Genomic DNA, 15,461 nt, shown 5'->3' with positions numbered 1-15,461 from the left:
ATTCTCAACTTACTTATTCCAAAAATAGCATTTCTAATGTAGGTATTCATTTCCTTACCGATGGATAACACAGATTAACAGTTATTTGCTTTTGACTGCTGCTGGAAATGGGAAAACAGGCAAAATGGACTTTTTGGTGTACTTGTCACTAAAATTTGACTACTAAAATGCTGAGATGCATCACCTGTAAACATGTACTTTCATGAACTATGAAAGTAAATCCATACCACGGAAATATCAACCAACAGTTGTCAACACTGAAATTAAAACAGTTTTCCCATTTAGTAAGACAACTCCTACCATATTTTCATTATTCTACCCACGAACATGCTAAAGTTTCAGAGCTCATCAGGAATGTATTTGTTTTCACTTTATTCCTAAAGTTAAAGAAACCCCAAAAAACTCCCCAAAACTTATGCCATATATATTACTCATAATGCACAAATGACATGTACATTATGAAAACTACTTGTTGCACAGTGAATCAGAATATCATGATAGCCAGAAGCCCGTACAGAGATTTGTCACTCACAGCTGCTTTCCATGACTAGCGGGGATCTCTCATTGCTATCATGACCTCCATTTGTTCTGTCACCACTGAAGCAGAGCAGGCCAAGAGACAAAGTGATGGCAACATCTACTTCAATTCTTCACATAACACTCAAAGATATTACAACTTCTATGCAACAAATAATGCCTTACTCACTACTGATTCATCTAGTAAGACTAGAACAAAATTTTCCAGCCCTCTCCCCCGCAATTAAAAGGCAGAGAAAAAAATAAAGGCAAGTGAAAAAAAAAAGTGTAATACCCTTAAATGACGTTCATTTGTCTATTAATTTTTCTGTCTATGCCAGTAACAGCAGCTAATTTCTTCTTCTAATTAAAAACACGCTTCTTCATAGAATTCTCAGCTTATAAAGCTGTTACCCAAATATGCTATTGATGAGATACTTGCTGGCCAATAGCATTATTCATAGCCATTTAAAGGATATTAAATTGACACAGGTAACAAACAAGGAGATAATTTTTAAAGACGTCACTCCTTTGACCTTTTAAATAATACTACAGCTTTCCCGGAACCAAACTCCATACATAGAACATATCCATACATATTCTATATATACCCTCCTTCTTCAGAACAATAATAGGTGAAAAAAGCTGAATAAACAGGGAACAGTTACAAAAATCTGAACAGCACACACAACAATACAGGATCTTGAAACTAAAATCATGTCTTTAGAAAATAATCAAAAGCTTAGTTAAAAAGCTATAGCTTCCTAAGAAACATGCAGCTATCTTGCAACCATGAAGAGCACCCAGAAGTACCTCTTCCACAAAAATTGTCACTTGGGGATCCTTTTCAACTACAATGACAGCAACCCTGTACATGTGTAATACAGATGGCCAGCTATTTAAAAATGATAAACCTCATCACGTCAAGACAAATGCTGCGAACTGTGAGCAAAATACATTAAATGTCTCTCACTGGTATCTATCTTGCTGAAGTCTCATGATCTTCCATGTATTTATCTCCCCTTTTCCTCCTCTCAAACCCTGCGAGGTGGGAAATTCTCAGTTTAACACCATTTCACAAAAAATGACACTAAGCCTACACTCCTAGATGCTCAGTGGAAGGGCATTTGCACCAGGTCTTGCTTCTAAAGTGTAAGCTCTAGTCATCACCTGATTATGGGGAATTGTCCCCCCCACATCGCAGTACCCTGTAAGAGTGCACTGCAGCTTCCTCCTCCTGTGCTTGCTCAACTTGGTGTCCTTTGGAAAGCAAACTGCACCATGCAGAGGAAACACGAGCAGCCCTTTGTCCTCCTCAGAGTAAGGCTGTGAGCCAGGATACAGCTGAGTTTAGTTGAAAAGGACACTCCAGGAGTGTCCCTGCTCTACAGGATGGCCTTAAAGCACAAGAAACTTAAGGCAGAGGAGGAGAATTGACTCAGCCTCTTCCAAATGCTACGTTAGTTTCCCAACCAGAGTCACCCAGCCTACTAGTGGCAGAAAACTACTATGCAAATGCAGAGAAAGCTACAAACAAGGACAACTAATAGTAAACAGGAAAAAAAACCCAGAAAAAAAAACCCCAAAAGCAAACTCTCCCACATAAAATAGTTAACAGTATAACAGAAATCATACCGTCACATAAGAACTGATGCAATTGTCTAGTTGTTCTTCATGGCACTTAGCAACAATGTTAGTAAGAACTCTGCAGGATAAAAAAAGAAAAAAAAATATTGAGCTCTTTTCTATCATAAGGCTGAGAAAGTCTATCTAATGCATAACATTGTTTTGTTATTGTAACCTCATTTAAAACAGTCCATAAGGGATGTGATCCAACCAGTGAATAGCAAGTGCAGAAACTGTCCCACTGGAAAAAAACAGTCACTCCTTGGACTCTCCCTTTCTCTAACAAAATGCACCCAGTTTTAATGATAACAACTGTACTGACATTACAACATAAAAGACCATTAACTAACCAAAGCTTATACAGATGATTAGGAATAAGAAAAATTTTAGGATATTAATGAAACAGAAAAGCAAGAGCCTCTTTCTCTGGGAATGTTACTTGTCAGGTTCTTTCAGACCTTGGTAATTCTGTAAAGCTCTGATAATTTGCTTATGACGGCACTGTTAATCAGAGAAAAACACAAGCTCAAGCCTGAGCGTGCCCCTCTCCTGCACTGTTTGCCTGTAACCTTGGACGCAGCCCCAGCCTGAGTGTCCAAGCCCTTGGGAGCAAAAGGCTGAGCACAGCACCCTCTCCTTACTGCGCAGCCGGGACAGGTCGGACACTTGGTGCAACCACAGGTGCTTTGAGCTTCTGCAGATCAGCTTGGTGATCAGCAACATGGAAGAAAATTGCCTGGGTCATGCTGGCACCCACTCTCAAAACCTGAGCTTCTACTAAGAGCGGAGATGGCACCACTTGAGATCAAGTGTTTCAGCAAAGTTTTCTCTTCAATTTGTACCTGAGCCATCTTTGAGACCATCCTGTTTCAGAACACATGTCTGAGCAAGAAGTCTTCTTTAACTTAACCATGAGATTTCCTCTTGATTATAGGGATCTCATTTTTTCAGGATACTTAATATAGAAAAGACTCTGCAATTTTATAATCTGATTTTTATGCTAGAAGAATGGGGAGGAAACAGTTCATGATTCTCAAATGTCAAAAATTAGTGAACTGCATCTCAAATTCCGGGATACACATAATAACAGCATGACTAAAATGGATTATTAATATGCTTCAGTGTGGTCCACACAGATGTAGTCATTTTGACTAGCTTGGTGATTTGAGTGCTTTCTGCCAATTTCTATTATTGGATTCAAAACCTTCGTAATTCTTTTAAGTCAGTATTTTTCATATATCTCATTTCTTGTTGTTAGCAGGAGAAGTAAAACTTGTAGCAAAACACAAAAGCTATGACAAAAAGAGTTGTGTCCATTCCGATCCTTCAGCCTTTATTCTGGCAAAGATAAGACAGAGAAATGATGACAAGGCTTGGCCCCCAGACAAGTAAATAACCATGAGAGGGTATAAAAGGAATAATGTTTTCTCCCCAACACATAAGCCAATCTATGCTCTCATTCTGTTGTTGTTGCTTTTAATATGTTCAACACAAGCTGCTTCAAGCTATTCAGAAAAAAATACAATGTGTGTATATATAGGACACGTCAATGACTGGCATACACAGCAGACGTGTGTATTCCTCTTGACATCAACTCTACCAGCACAAAAGCTACCACACATTCAAGAAAAACATCAAGAATCCTTCTTTTCTTTTTTTTTTTTTTTTTTTGCCAGGTGGGTATACAGTCAAAATTCTTCCATATTTTCACCTAAACAGCTACTTCTTCTATAGCATTTCTTTTCCAGTCAGATAACGGATACTGAAATTCTAGCCTGGGACACAGTTCTTCATTTTTCCTATCTAGCCTTAACATCAGTTGATTCGTTGGCCATAAAGGGATCCCGAACGAAGGTCTGCCTGCCTCTCTCCCTTTGAAAGTGATGATGCAGCAATGCAGTGATGAAATCACACACGTTTACAAGGAAATATTCTTCTAATCCTAGTGCCTGTGTGTGGTAAACCTGGATTTTGCCCTGCAAGGTGCCATGATCCTTTGATAAAGGATATGCAAACTCTAGTTTTCCAAGGCTAAGATGAGGAATTCTGCTTCCTTGTTCCTTTAAGTTTTCCTAATTAATCTCTCTTCAGGAACTAATTCTGAAGAACAATCTGTGGAAAGAAAGAAAATATACTGACAGCAGATTAGTCTAATGGGGTTGCTGAGGACAGTTGACGTTTTTTTTCCTACAAGTTGTAGCATAGTCCCCATGTTTAGCTACTGGCAGAAGTACAACAAAAACATCACTACGGCCAGAAGAAAATGCAATGCAACTTTCTGCCCTCCTACCAATAATAATCTTTCCAGTATTTTTTTTCCTGCTGCCCTGATTAACAGCATCAATAAAGACAACTTCATTATGTGAGGGTGAGAGACTCAGCAAATCATTCCAGCTGTTTGCCTGCTCACTGGAAAATGCCTTCATTGCTCTTCAGTTATTGCTTATATACTCTAATTAAAAAATGCCCCAGAACAGTGTGCCCTGGTTGTTTGACTCTGTGTTGGATGCTGCAAGATGCCAAGCTCTTCCTCTGCTGAACTCCATATCCTCAGACCCAAACATAAACCAAAACTCATATCCAGCTTTGTTAGGAAGCACTTAGCTCCTTAAAAATTAGACCTTCACCTATGATTGCCTCAGGGTACAGAGACATGTCCACCATGGTCAATGATTTCCTGGTTGGTCTCAGAGTCAGCCACATGATACCATGCTCTTCCATGCATATATTTGCATTTCCCCCCTGTGCTAAGTGGGAAGCAGGTGTTCTCACCTACTGAAGTGTAAATATCATAGTCAGCCTTTGTAAGAGTCACTATAATTGGACTAACTAGAGTGAATTCTTTTCCTTGTACAGAAAATATTCAGATACCTGGTCACAGCTGTTGTAACTTCATCGTCATTGTTTTGCACCAAAACCCAGAAGAGTTGATTCAGGACTACAGGAAGAAAATTCATAATTACATGGATCTTCTCAATCCTCAGCAAATTCTGTAACGGATGTAAGAAAGAAAATGAGAGATTTCCAATACAAGCAATGAAAGCTGATGACTTGCTTTCCTGCTTCAGCAGGTAAAATGCAGTGCAGCCACTGGTGGAATACCAGTAGGAAAACAGGACAACTATGTAGAGGACTGGCTCCCAATTGAGTTTGTTTTAAACACGACCATCAACACAACTGTGGTTATTGTCCAAATTTCAGAATTCCAATATTTTGCTCTACCCTCACTTAAGGAAAAAAAAAGTTAAAAAAGAGAAATCAAAACAAATTTTCATATTTCAATAAGGAAAAGTATGTAAGAGCAATAAAAAAATGTAATTACTATTTTCAAGACATGTATTTCCTAATATTTTTAGGAAAAATCATTCTTTTTATGCAGAGATCTGATAAACTGAACGTGTGGCTAAAATACTTATGTTAAAAGCACATTAGTATAAAGTAGTATTAACATTCTAATCTGACTGGACTGACATTATATTGTCTTCTCTGATCAAGGAGGATAAAGAGCTTTTAATTAAAAATAACCCTCCTTTGAGTTCTTCCTAGGTTTTTATTATATTCAGTCATTTCCAAATAATTCCAGAACTTCTTCAAAGGTATTAATGATTTCTAAATAAAAGCAAAATACTCTGGAGAAAATTACTTATTGCCTTGTTACATTGAATAGTTGATCCCTTGTCACATACTACATTGTCTCTATTTTCTAATAAAATTACTGAAAACTTTTTAAAAGGTAAACTACAAACAGCAAATAAAGAAGAGTGCAATGCCGGTAGTTTAGGTAACTGACTTACTGTGTAGAAAGTGGCGAAGTTTTTATGGATTCCTAAACATTGTCCAATATGCTCAATGGCTTCCCAAAAATTAATAGTTAAGGATCTCATTCCATAAAGGTATAAACTCTAAATAACACTGATGCTTTGATTTTTGAAAATATCCCTTAATCATTAATTTAAATCAAGACAACATTTAAAAACAATGCAAATCCTTTCAAGTCTACCCGCATCTATCAACAAAATAGTAGCCACCTTTGGGGACTTGCCCAGAGAACTCTCATGATTTATTGGAACTTATTGTTTGTCTATTAAAACAAAAATCTCTTCCCAAGCAGCTTTATAAAATATGATTAAGGTACACTCAAACAGGAAAACATTAACAACGAAGGAAAGGAGGAAAGCACCTATACAATGGACCTGGACAGGCTGGAGAGGTGGGCCCAGTTGAACCTCATGAGGTTCAACAAAAGCAAGTGCAGGATTCTGCACCTGGGAAGAAACAATCCTCAGTATAAATACAGACTGGGGGATGAGGTATTAGAAAGCAGCCCTGATGAAAGGGACTTGGGGGTGCTGATGGACGAGAAGCTGGACATGAGCAGGCAGTGTGCTCTCGCAGCCCAGAAGGCCAATCACATCCTGGGCTGCATCAAAAGAAGTGTTGCCAGCAGATGCAGAGAGGTGATTCTGCCACTTTACTCTGCTCTGGTGAGACCTCACCTGGAGTACTGTGTGCAGGTCTGGAGCCCTCAATATAGAAAGGACATGGACCTGATGGAGCGGGTCCAGAGGAGGGCCACCAAAATGATCAGGGGGCTGGAGCACCTCTCCTATGAGGACAGACTGAGGGAGCTGGGGTTGTTTAGCTTGGAGAAAAGGAGGCTCCGGGGAGACCTCATAGCGGCCTTCCAGTACCTGAGGGGGGCCTACAGGAAGGCTGGGGAGGGTCTGTTTACAAAGACCTGCAGCGACAGGACGAGGGGCAATGGTTTTAAGTTGGAGAAGGGGAGATTTAGATTGGATATTAGGAAAAAATTCTTTACCGTGAGGGTGGTGGAACACTGGAACAGGTTGCCCAGGGAGGTGGTTGAGGCCCCTTCCCTTGAGATATTCAAGGTGAAGCTCGACGAGGCCCTGGGCAACCTGGTCTAGTTGGGGGTGTCCCTGCTGACTGCGGGGAGGTCGGACTAGATGACCTTTGGAGGTCCCTTCCGGCCTGGACCAATCTATGAATCTATGAATGGTAACATCTAAACCTCCAAACACCTATTAAATTTTACAGACTGCTAAATGGAGTTTAGATGTTTTTAGAGCTAGTACTGTGAAACAGTGTCACAGCTACCCTTCAGTCTTCTTGCTTATCTTCCTGGTAGAGTTCAGTAAATAGATTGCAAAGCAAGAACTCTAAATTTCACCATTCATGAACAGGTAAAGAATCACGGCCCTACATTTTACCTGCTGCTCTTCTAATTTGCTTGTAATACTCCTCCTTTCTCTCAGCTTTTGACCTCTACTGAACACAGTCACATTTAATGCAGCTCTTGCTTATTTGTTTCATCTCTGCAGAAAGGGTATGTTCTTTCTGATTTCAGAACTTGACAGGAAACAAGCACCCTTGATTCATACAAGAGAAATACGCTGGACAGCCCTTCAGATGGCATCCAGGTTTTTAGTGAAAGTACAAAGAGCCAAGCGGGAGGCAAGTATACAATGTATCCCAGACAAGAGAGGACTAGCAGGAATACTGCAGCTCTACAGGCTACAGCTCCTTTTCCCAAACATTCCTAGAGCAACACTCTGCCATCCTTTAACAGGATTTGAGGCTTGGCACAGGCTGGATTATCAAAGTTGATGGGGCAGATGCAGCCAAGCTCTAAATGAGAAGGGATGGGAGACAGCTCTGTGACCACTAATGCATCTGTCACATCAACTAAGTCTAACTGGAGTTGTCATGGACCCATCACTTCCTGGTAAGTCTACGCCATGTTTAGAATTGCGCAGTGATGGATCAGTTGAGACAAAGCCCTAAATACAATTTTATAGCACGGTTCATGCTACAGGTTACTTTACCTTACAGGAATTGATAAAGTTTGAGGTAGGAGGCTGGGATAGATCCTTTTCCCGTTCTTGGCACTGATGGAAAAAATTATTCAGGTATGGATCCTAGAATGATAAACATTCACATTAATGTATATTATAGAAAATATTACAATTCATAAATTCTTCCTTCATAAACTGGTTACAGCAATCACCCCGTGATACTGAAGAACTCACTTGGTCCCTACCACCCCAGATATAAGACACAGAAAGGCAGGTCAACTTATGTAGCCCAACCCATTGGCCAGCACAGCTTGCCATATACAACTTATCTTTGTGGGCCATTAATTTTTTCCTCACAATCTAAGGGATTTCAAGGGCCAGATTTTTTTTTCTTCCTGGTGCTCACAATTTACTTTCCTCCTGCTTAAACTGATATCCCATGATTTTTCTGTTGGTATAATCTTAATAATTAATATTTTTGCTTGAAGTGTGTATTCCATCATTTTCATCTTGCCCTTCTACACTCAAATAACCTTTACATGACAGAAACACATTTATACAAGATTTAAAAACATCTTTCAGACATTCCTTGACACTTTTTGTTTGTAAGCAGGTAACAGAGCTAAAAGGAAATTCAGCTTACCTGAGTATTTACTGTTGATACAACAAAAGTAGAGACTTTGAAAAGTGGTTTCCCACTATCTACCCATTTTACATCACAGCTGATCTGCTATTAGAACAAAAACAAATAAAAATATGTTTTCCCATTTATCTCCCACTTATTTAAGTCTGCATCAAATTTTCACTGCATAGCTTTGCACATGCGTGTGCATGAACTGTGCTAGCTACTGTGCTTCCACAACCGCAGAATTATTGCAATACAAACCCACTTTTCAGCCCATGAACGTTATCATTCAAGGGTCTAGGTCACTGCCCCACCCTGTCCTCATGACAATAGTGAAACAAACACAAGGAGGCAGAAATAATCCAAGCTGGACAGGATCAGTGGGAAAGTATGATATCACACCACAAAACTGGAGAATGAATCATGATCGTGGATCATGTCAGCTGGAGAATGAATGTCACATGGCCTGAGTTTGTGAAGAGGTCTCTCTGGCCACTCTCATTCATGTTTTGGAAAAGTTAAGTATAATATTGCAGAATACACAGTTACAAAATACACTTTTTCCATGTACACCTGTGAATCAGCAACACACAATTCTTGGTTCAGTGGTACACATATTAGTTTATATACTCAATGATATGCACAGCAATATCCTAAAACAGATGCCCTATTTATCATTTATACTTCCAGGCAAGTGCCAATGCAAATCTGATCTCATGTAAAACATCTGCAAAGAAATGCTCTGCACCATTGGAATAACATGAAAGTATGAATTAATACCTTTCCACTGGTTGGTTCTTGAAGGCTCAAGTAATTGGGAGGCAGACTGCTTGCCACGGGCACATTGTGTTCTTGGGAAGCTAACTGGGCTTCTTTCAACAAAGGAAGCCATGCATATCCCACTGTGCACAAAGAACAAATCGATATAACTCTTTGGAAAAACAAGCTTCTCAAGTTCAAAGGAAGACAATAATATCCAGCCAGAAATTCTGCAATCCTTATTTGAATGTACATCATTTATATTTATAATTGAAAGTAATTCTACTACAGGTACCTGGTGTTTCCAGAGCCTCTTTCTTTTTGGCATTAGCTTTTGCATTTATGTCACAGGTGACATGATAAAATGAAAACAGAATGTGGTGTTTCTTATGGAGTTGAGTGGGAAGTTCAATTTTCACCTGAAATGTAAAATGTTACACCTCACTTTAGTTTAAAAATCGATTAAACCAGGCATCAGAGATGGTCTCAATGAGTGACATCTCTCTCTACACAGAGGTCTAAGTACAGCCTGCCTTTACTGGCTAATGTTTGTCCGCATGGGTAATAGATGTTCTCTTAAGGAAATTGTTTAGGAAGATCATCCATCACTTCTACTTAAAACAGCTTTTGTCCTCTCCGTCTTGTGGATGAATATTTGCATTTATGATGAAAGAGCGTAAGATGAAAGAGGACAGAACTAAAGAATGATGCACCCTGCTTAGAAGTGATCACTTGCACTGTAGCAGCCATAAATAGCTATCACCATTCCCATATTTTCAGGATGCCCAAACCAAAAACTAAAATGACACCACTGTTACTGCTTCATCATCATTTCATGGCAAAGACCAAGTAATAAAGGCTGACATGAAAATAAACTTGTATTTACGATTTCTGCTCAGTGTTAAATCCCATATCATGTCATCCATGAATCCCTACAGATTGGGTTTGAGGCATTATTAACCTATTGGAATAAAAATACAAAGTAATCAAAACATGTTACCACAGGAACTAACAAAAAAAGACCCCTTGCCCTTGTGGGCCATGATAGAGTTTACCCAAGCTAATCCTATGCTTAAAGTAAGATCTAGAAATTGTTGATAAATGCTTCCAGTGTTAAATCAGCTTACGGGTAAGAATCTTAGACCATAAACATAGATATGAAATGGGCATTCATACATGGAGATTAAGACAACTTTCTTGATAACATACTACATTCTTTTAAAGACTGCACGTGCTGTACTAGGAACATTTAGGACAGGTGCACACCTCTTCCAGCCAAATCTGCTATTAATATCTGAATTCAGCTCTTTGTTCAAGTTGAAAGTAATCTGCCCAAACCAGATGGCTCACTAGCATCACATGAAGGACATTTTCAGACGTGTTAAAACCCAAACGAAACACTGCTCGCAAAAGAGTAGCGGGGCGTTCAAGATCTCTGAAGATGTAATGGTTTAAGTTCCATCTCAGTTCCTAAACACGAATCTTAAAATTGATACTTCATGTGTAGTTGTACATTATTTGCTGGTCTTGTGCCTGCCATTTTATCAAAGTAAATTTTAACTGAAAAAGGAAGTTTTTCCAAGATCAAGCCCACAGTTTGGAAAACACTGGCTATATACTAATGCTGCCAGCCTCGTCACACATAAAGCAGTAGTGGAAAATCCAGAACAGAGACGTGACATTCGCGGGCCATGAAACACACTAGTCTCTGAAAGGGTGAAATTAAGTTCACCTGCAGAAAGCCTAGGGAATCAGTATGTGGTGTTGGTGAAACGTAAAGATGCACGTGCGACTAACATTTGGCAAAGGCCAACGTATGAAATCTATTCTATAGCTGCATCCTCAAAAGCACCAACTAAATGACTTGCTGCAGCCACTGCACGTCACTGTACATTCTGTTCAGACCACTGGATCAACAAAAATGCCCCAATGCAGATCTTATATCTCAGAGAGGATTTGTTCTGACATTTGGCTCCACCCTTCATCATCATGTTTACTGTTTCCATTAAATTCAGAGACGCAGCTGGACCCTTAATGTAATCCAGACGTGCATTTTAGAGAGCTAGACTGTTCCTAATTAATTCTACAGCATCTTAACTGTACTCAGAACATCTCACAAAAGAAGGACTCGCTGAGTTGATTTAAGACAAAAAAAAACCCAAAACAAAACATGAGACTGTATGTAAATCTACATAACACAGGCCCATCCAGATACACAAGCAACTGTAACAGAACTATTCTTTACACATAGTTTTCTATCTCACTGTCAAACATGTGGGATTGACAGACACTTCATGAAAGAAAAAGCAGACTGACCTCATCATAGAAATCAGGATTCTGGGAATGATGTAGCACAGCGGTGTAGGCTGCTGTTGTAAATAACGGTCCACCTGGCTTCCCATAAATACACTGATAAAAGTAACATGCTTTAGTTACATTGTGAAATTCTGCTGATGATATTAGTCTTGGTATATCTAATATGCATGTACGTTGAAAACAGTATCATGATAATTACTTTGGTAAAATATTAAAAGAAATATTTTAAGTGCTCAAACCTGCAATTTTTTATACACGCTTCCAGTAAAAGTCCATCGATTCTGTGAAAATTACCCTACACTCTGCTAAGCAAGGCAGACTCCTTAGACTTCTTCCTTGCCGTTATCAATTTCAGAGTTTTCTGCAAAAAGCTTTACAAAAGCTTTTTCACTTTTATGTAGTTCAACGCACAATACAATGCCTTTACTGACTTTTCAATGTTACAAAAGCTACACCAGTTAACAGTCTCCTTGCTGGCAGCATCCAGTCTGGATGCTCTTGATTATTGAGTGATAACAACTTTGTTTATTGGTGGGGAAACTACAGTACAATACTATGCAATAGCCCTTCACCAATAGCAAAGTTAAAAGTTTAAGGTTCTTTTAATTTTGTGCCTTGCTCTTTTCAATCAAGTGTCCTGAGCTCAGTGAGAAATGAAGGGTAAATGGTAAATTTTAGAATAAGCAAGTTGCACTGTAAAAAATGGCAATATTTTCTGATATTGTCTTCTTTTCCCTCTACCAGTCAGAAAGCCGGCATTGCAAAATGGCACTGTGAGCTGGAATCATTACGACCAGCTGGGATCAAACAGAACAAGAGTGCACATGTATAAGGATGCATGACAACATTCCCTCTTTAATTGTTCTGGGTTAGTATTGCCCTGATTTTAGGGTTTTGTAAGTAATGTCCTCAGGAACACTGTTCTCTGAATATACTCTTGTTGTGGCTCACCTTCAGTGGCTTCGCTCCTTCTTCATCAGAGCTTTTAAATTCAATGCACACTGTTATATTCCGTGCCTGAAAAGACAGGAACGTATTAAAGCTGAGATCAAAAACGGGGTACCAATAAAAACTATAAGGGCTGAAATAAGCTGTTTTCAAAATCTAGGAGAAACGTACAGAGGGTATATCAACACTTAAAATGCCTTGAAGTCACAGTGATATCACTAGAAATAGTATTTCCAACAAGAACTGGCAAAATGCAAGCCAGGCCTCAAACTGACCACGTCGAAGCAGATTATAGGGTTACCAGCACTTACCTGTGTCTTGTCCTTAATTAATTTTCAATCACCATGAAAACACAAGTAGTACTCATGTTTCATTTAAGAACTACAAATACTATCCAGATTAATTTTATCTGCATGCATCATTTCATTAAAATACAGCCCTTCTTAAAATTGTGAAAAAGCTATTACCATGTTATCTTTGAATCATTGATAGAACTTAACATTAATCCATAGATTCACTTCATTAAAATTGTACCAATGTTATATGATTGCAAAAACTGAAAAAGATCAAAAGCCAAGTCAGTGACTCGCATCACCATTTTCCCCTCCATTAGGATGAACACTCCTTCATTTCAATGAGAGCTCATACAGTACACTACTACCCAGCATTGGCCTGAATTGGTCACATACTGTACCTTGTTGAAGAATTTTTGGCTATCATACTTGAGGTGTTTTGGATATATGTATATTTGGTTCTTGTATACTCTGTAAGGTCGAGAATATTTCGTTGATTCCTGTACAAACTCCTCAACTTCCACTGTAGGTTGATGCTCCTTTATGTCATTAAATGGCTTGATTGGAATAAAAGATGAAGTTACACAGTCTTCAAAAGAACAGAAAAGAAAACCATCACATATTATGTTTGTTTTTACAGTCTTGCTACTAAGAATAAGTAATATTGACATAGAACAAGTAAAATCCTGCCTTGACTTGCAAAGAGTAAGTAATGCTGAGATGCAAGAGGTCAAATTCTGCCTTAAATTGCATCCATGTTACCTCAGAACAATTACGAGGTATCATCCTTATATGGTTTATCTGAGTTAAATAGTACAGCACTGAATACCTCATTTGACACACACAGTATTTGAGCATAACAGCACCATTGGTATACAGATAGTTTCAACAGAATATACTGATGTGATGCTGTTTCTAATTAATTTTAGAGCTCAATATCTCATTTAAGCTTTTCTATTATCTAATAACAGTAAACAAAATGAAGAAACAAGTAGTGCAGAACTAGATTAATTATATGATGCAACTGGGATAACAGAAATCAGATCAAGAAACAGAAGATGAAAATAGGCACTCTGTCACCCAGACAGGAAGAGATTAAAAAAGGATAGAGTATACTCTGTCTGCCTGTGCCATTAAATCAGTGAGATATTTATCTTCAGCATGGGGAACTCAAGGGCTGTTTGGCAAATGTGTCCGATTGACTTGTACGCAGCCAACAGACATAGCTCCTGAATTAAGCTGGAAAGATCTAGATATGAAAACTTCTGTCTTTCCCAATCAAAATTAGCAGCATTAAAAGGGAACATCTAAGTTAAATCACTTGCATTTGTCAGCCAGCAGTGACCACCGCCTGCTGTAGAGAAGCCTTGAGAAGGTTTATTCTCCTCAGCACCAGAAATAGTTCCCTGTACACCATCACTCAAATTCATCCGTTGGTCAATGAAGATACTCAGAGTCGCTTTTGAAGGTTTGCTCTTCTGCTACTAACATTCCCAGGACCTGTGAGACTCTGCTCACTGCTCTTGGCCTACAAGGCTAAGACGAGCACTTTTCTGTTTGGGCAAATCTCAAGCAAACCATCTTAAAATATAAGGATGCGTTACATCTTATAATCTGGCCAGCTTCCCCTCAAACTTGCTATATAAGTATTCTGATTGTGTCTAGTTTTTAACATCGTTAACATTGGTTTTCATTAGAGAAATCCAGGGACCAACCCAAGGATTAGAATGCAGTGCTAAGGCCTCTCTGCAGAAGCCCGCCTGTGCCCTCCACTTCCAGTGGCCCGTAGAAAATCCACAGGGAAATAGGAATAGCATTTAACTGAACACAGAAAGAGTAGTGAGTAATAAATGAAGTTTTTAAATAGCAGTAGCTCAGATGGGAGAGCAGCGATAGCCTGTAGAGAGCGAGAAGAGGCAGCAGTGACAGGAAGAAGCCAGCTGGAAATGCAGGCTCCTGCGGCCACTTGTGACAGCCTGGTGTCTCCCGGCTGCGCTCCCACCGCACAGACACACACACAGGGGCAACAGCCCCCTTTGCCACCAGCCACGTGCCTCTCGGCTACAAGCTACTCTTCCTGATGCCTCCCACAAGAATGGGGCCTCACAGCTCAGGGTCTTAATGGAATTTCAGCAGGGAAAGCAGGAGGGAAGCCTGGCCCTATTCCCAGCTTCGGGGCCCCGACCTTCCAGCACAAAGGACAAGCAGCAGGGACCATGCAGCACAGCTGGGACCTTCGGGAAGCTTCTTCTCTCTCCCCCTTTGCTAGAGCTGTGCGAGTTTGGCTTCCCCCCATGCAGCAGAAAAGGCAGAAGTTTGGTTTCAGGTAAAACACTGTCAGACAGCATCATCGGATACACCACTGCCTCCAGCTCTTGTTGTAGCTATAGTAAGTAAAGTCTTATAAAAACAAAGATCTACTTCTGTTGTCTAATGCAAATCAATGCTAATGTGAAGCAGTGCAGTGTTGGTCCCTGGAGACACAATCGTACTGGCAAATTCTTGACAAGATCTTTGGCCAACTTCCTTTTCAGGGGCTTTTCTTGGCAATAAAGGATTTTA

At 39.5% G+C, this 15,461-nt stretch overlaps 1 protein-coding gene across 1 annotated transcript in view; it reads right to left on the bottom strand.

The window, feature by feature from the left end:
* The window catches only part of DOCK10 (dedicator of cytokinesis 10), a 167,551-nt gene that overhangs the window by 41,812 nt on the left and 110,278 nt on the right, over positions 1 to 15,461 (bottom strand). The window contains exons 18-26 of the mRNA XM_074153246.1: positions 13,301 to 13,488; positions 12,610 to 12,675; positions 11,659 to 11,751; positions 9,638 to 9,761; positions 9,364 to 9,485; positions 8,602 to 8,688; positions 7,989 to 8,081; positions 5,014 to 5,132; positions 2,152 to 2,221 (exon numbers count right to left, since the gene is read on the bottom strand). Coding sequence (XP_074009347.1) covers positions 2,152 to 2,221; positions 5,014 to 5,132; positions 7,989 to 8,081; positions 8,602 to 8,688; positions 9,364 to 9,485; positions 9,638 to 9,761; positions 11,659 to 11,751; positions 12,610 to 12,675; positions 13,301 to 13,488 — 962 coding nt within the window. The remainder of the gene's footprint in view (positions 1 to 2,151; positions 2,222 to 5,013; positions 5,133 to 7,988; positions 8,082 to 8,601; positions 8,689 to 9,363; positions 9,486 to 9,637; positions 9,762 to 11,658; positions 11,752 to 12,609; positions 12,676 to 13,300; positions 13,489 to 15,461) is intronic.

Source organism: Numenius arquata, chromosome 9, assembly GCF_964106895.1.
Source record: "Numenius arquata chromosome 9, bNumArq3.hap1.1, whole genome shotgun sequence".
Lineage (NCBI taxonomy): Eukaryota > Metazoa > Chordata > Aves > Charadriiformes > Scolopacidae > Numenius > Numenius arquata.
Note: the sequence above shows the minus strand (reverse complement) of the source record. Positions and strands in the feature narration are given on the sequence as shown.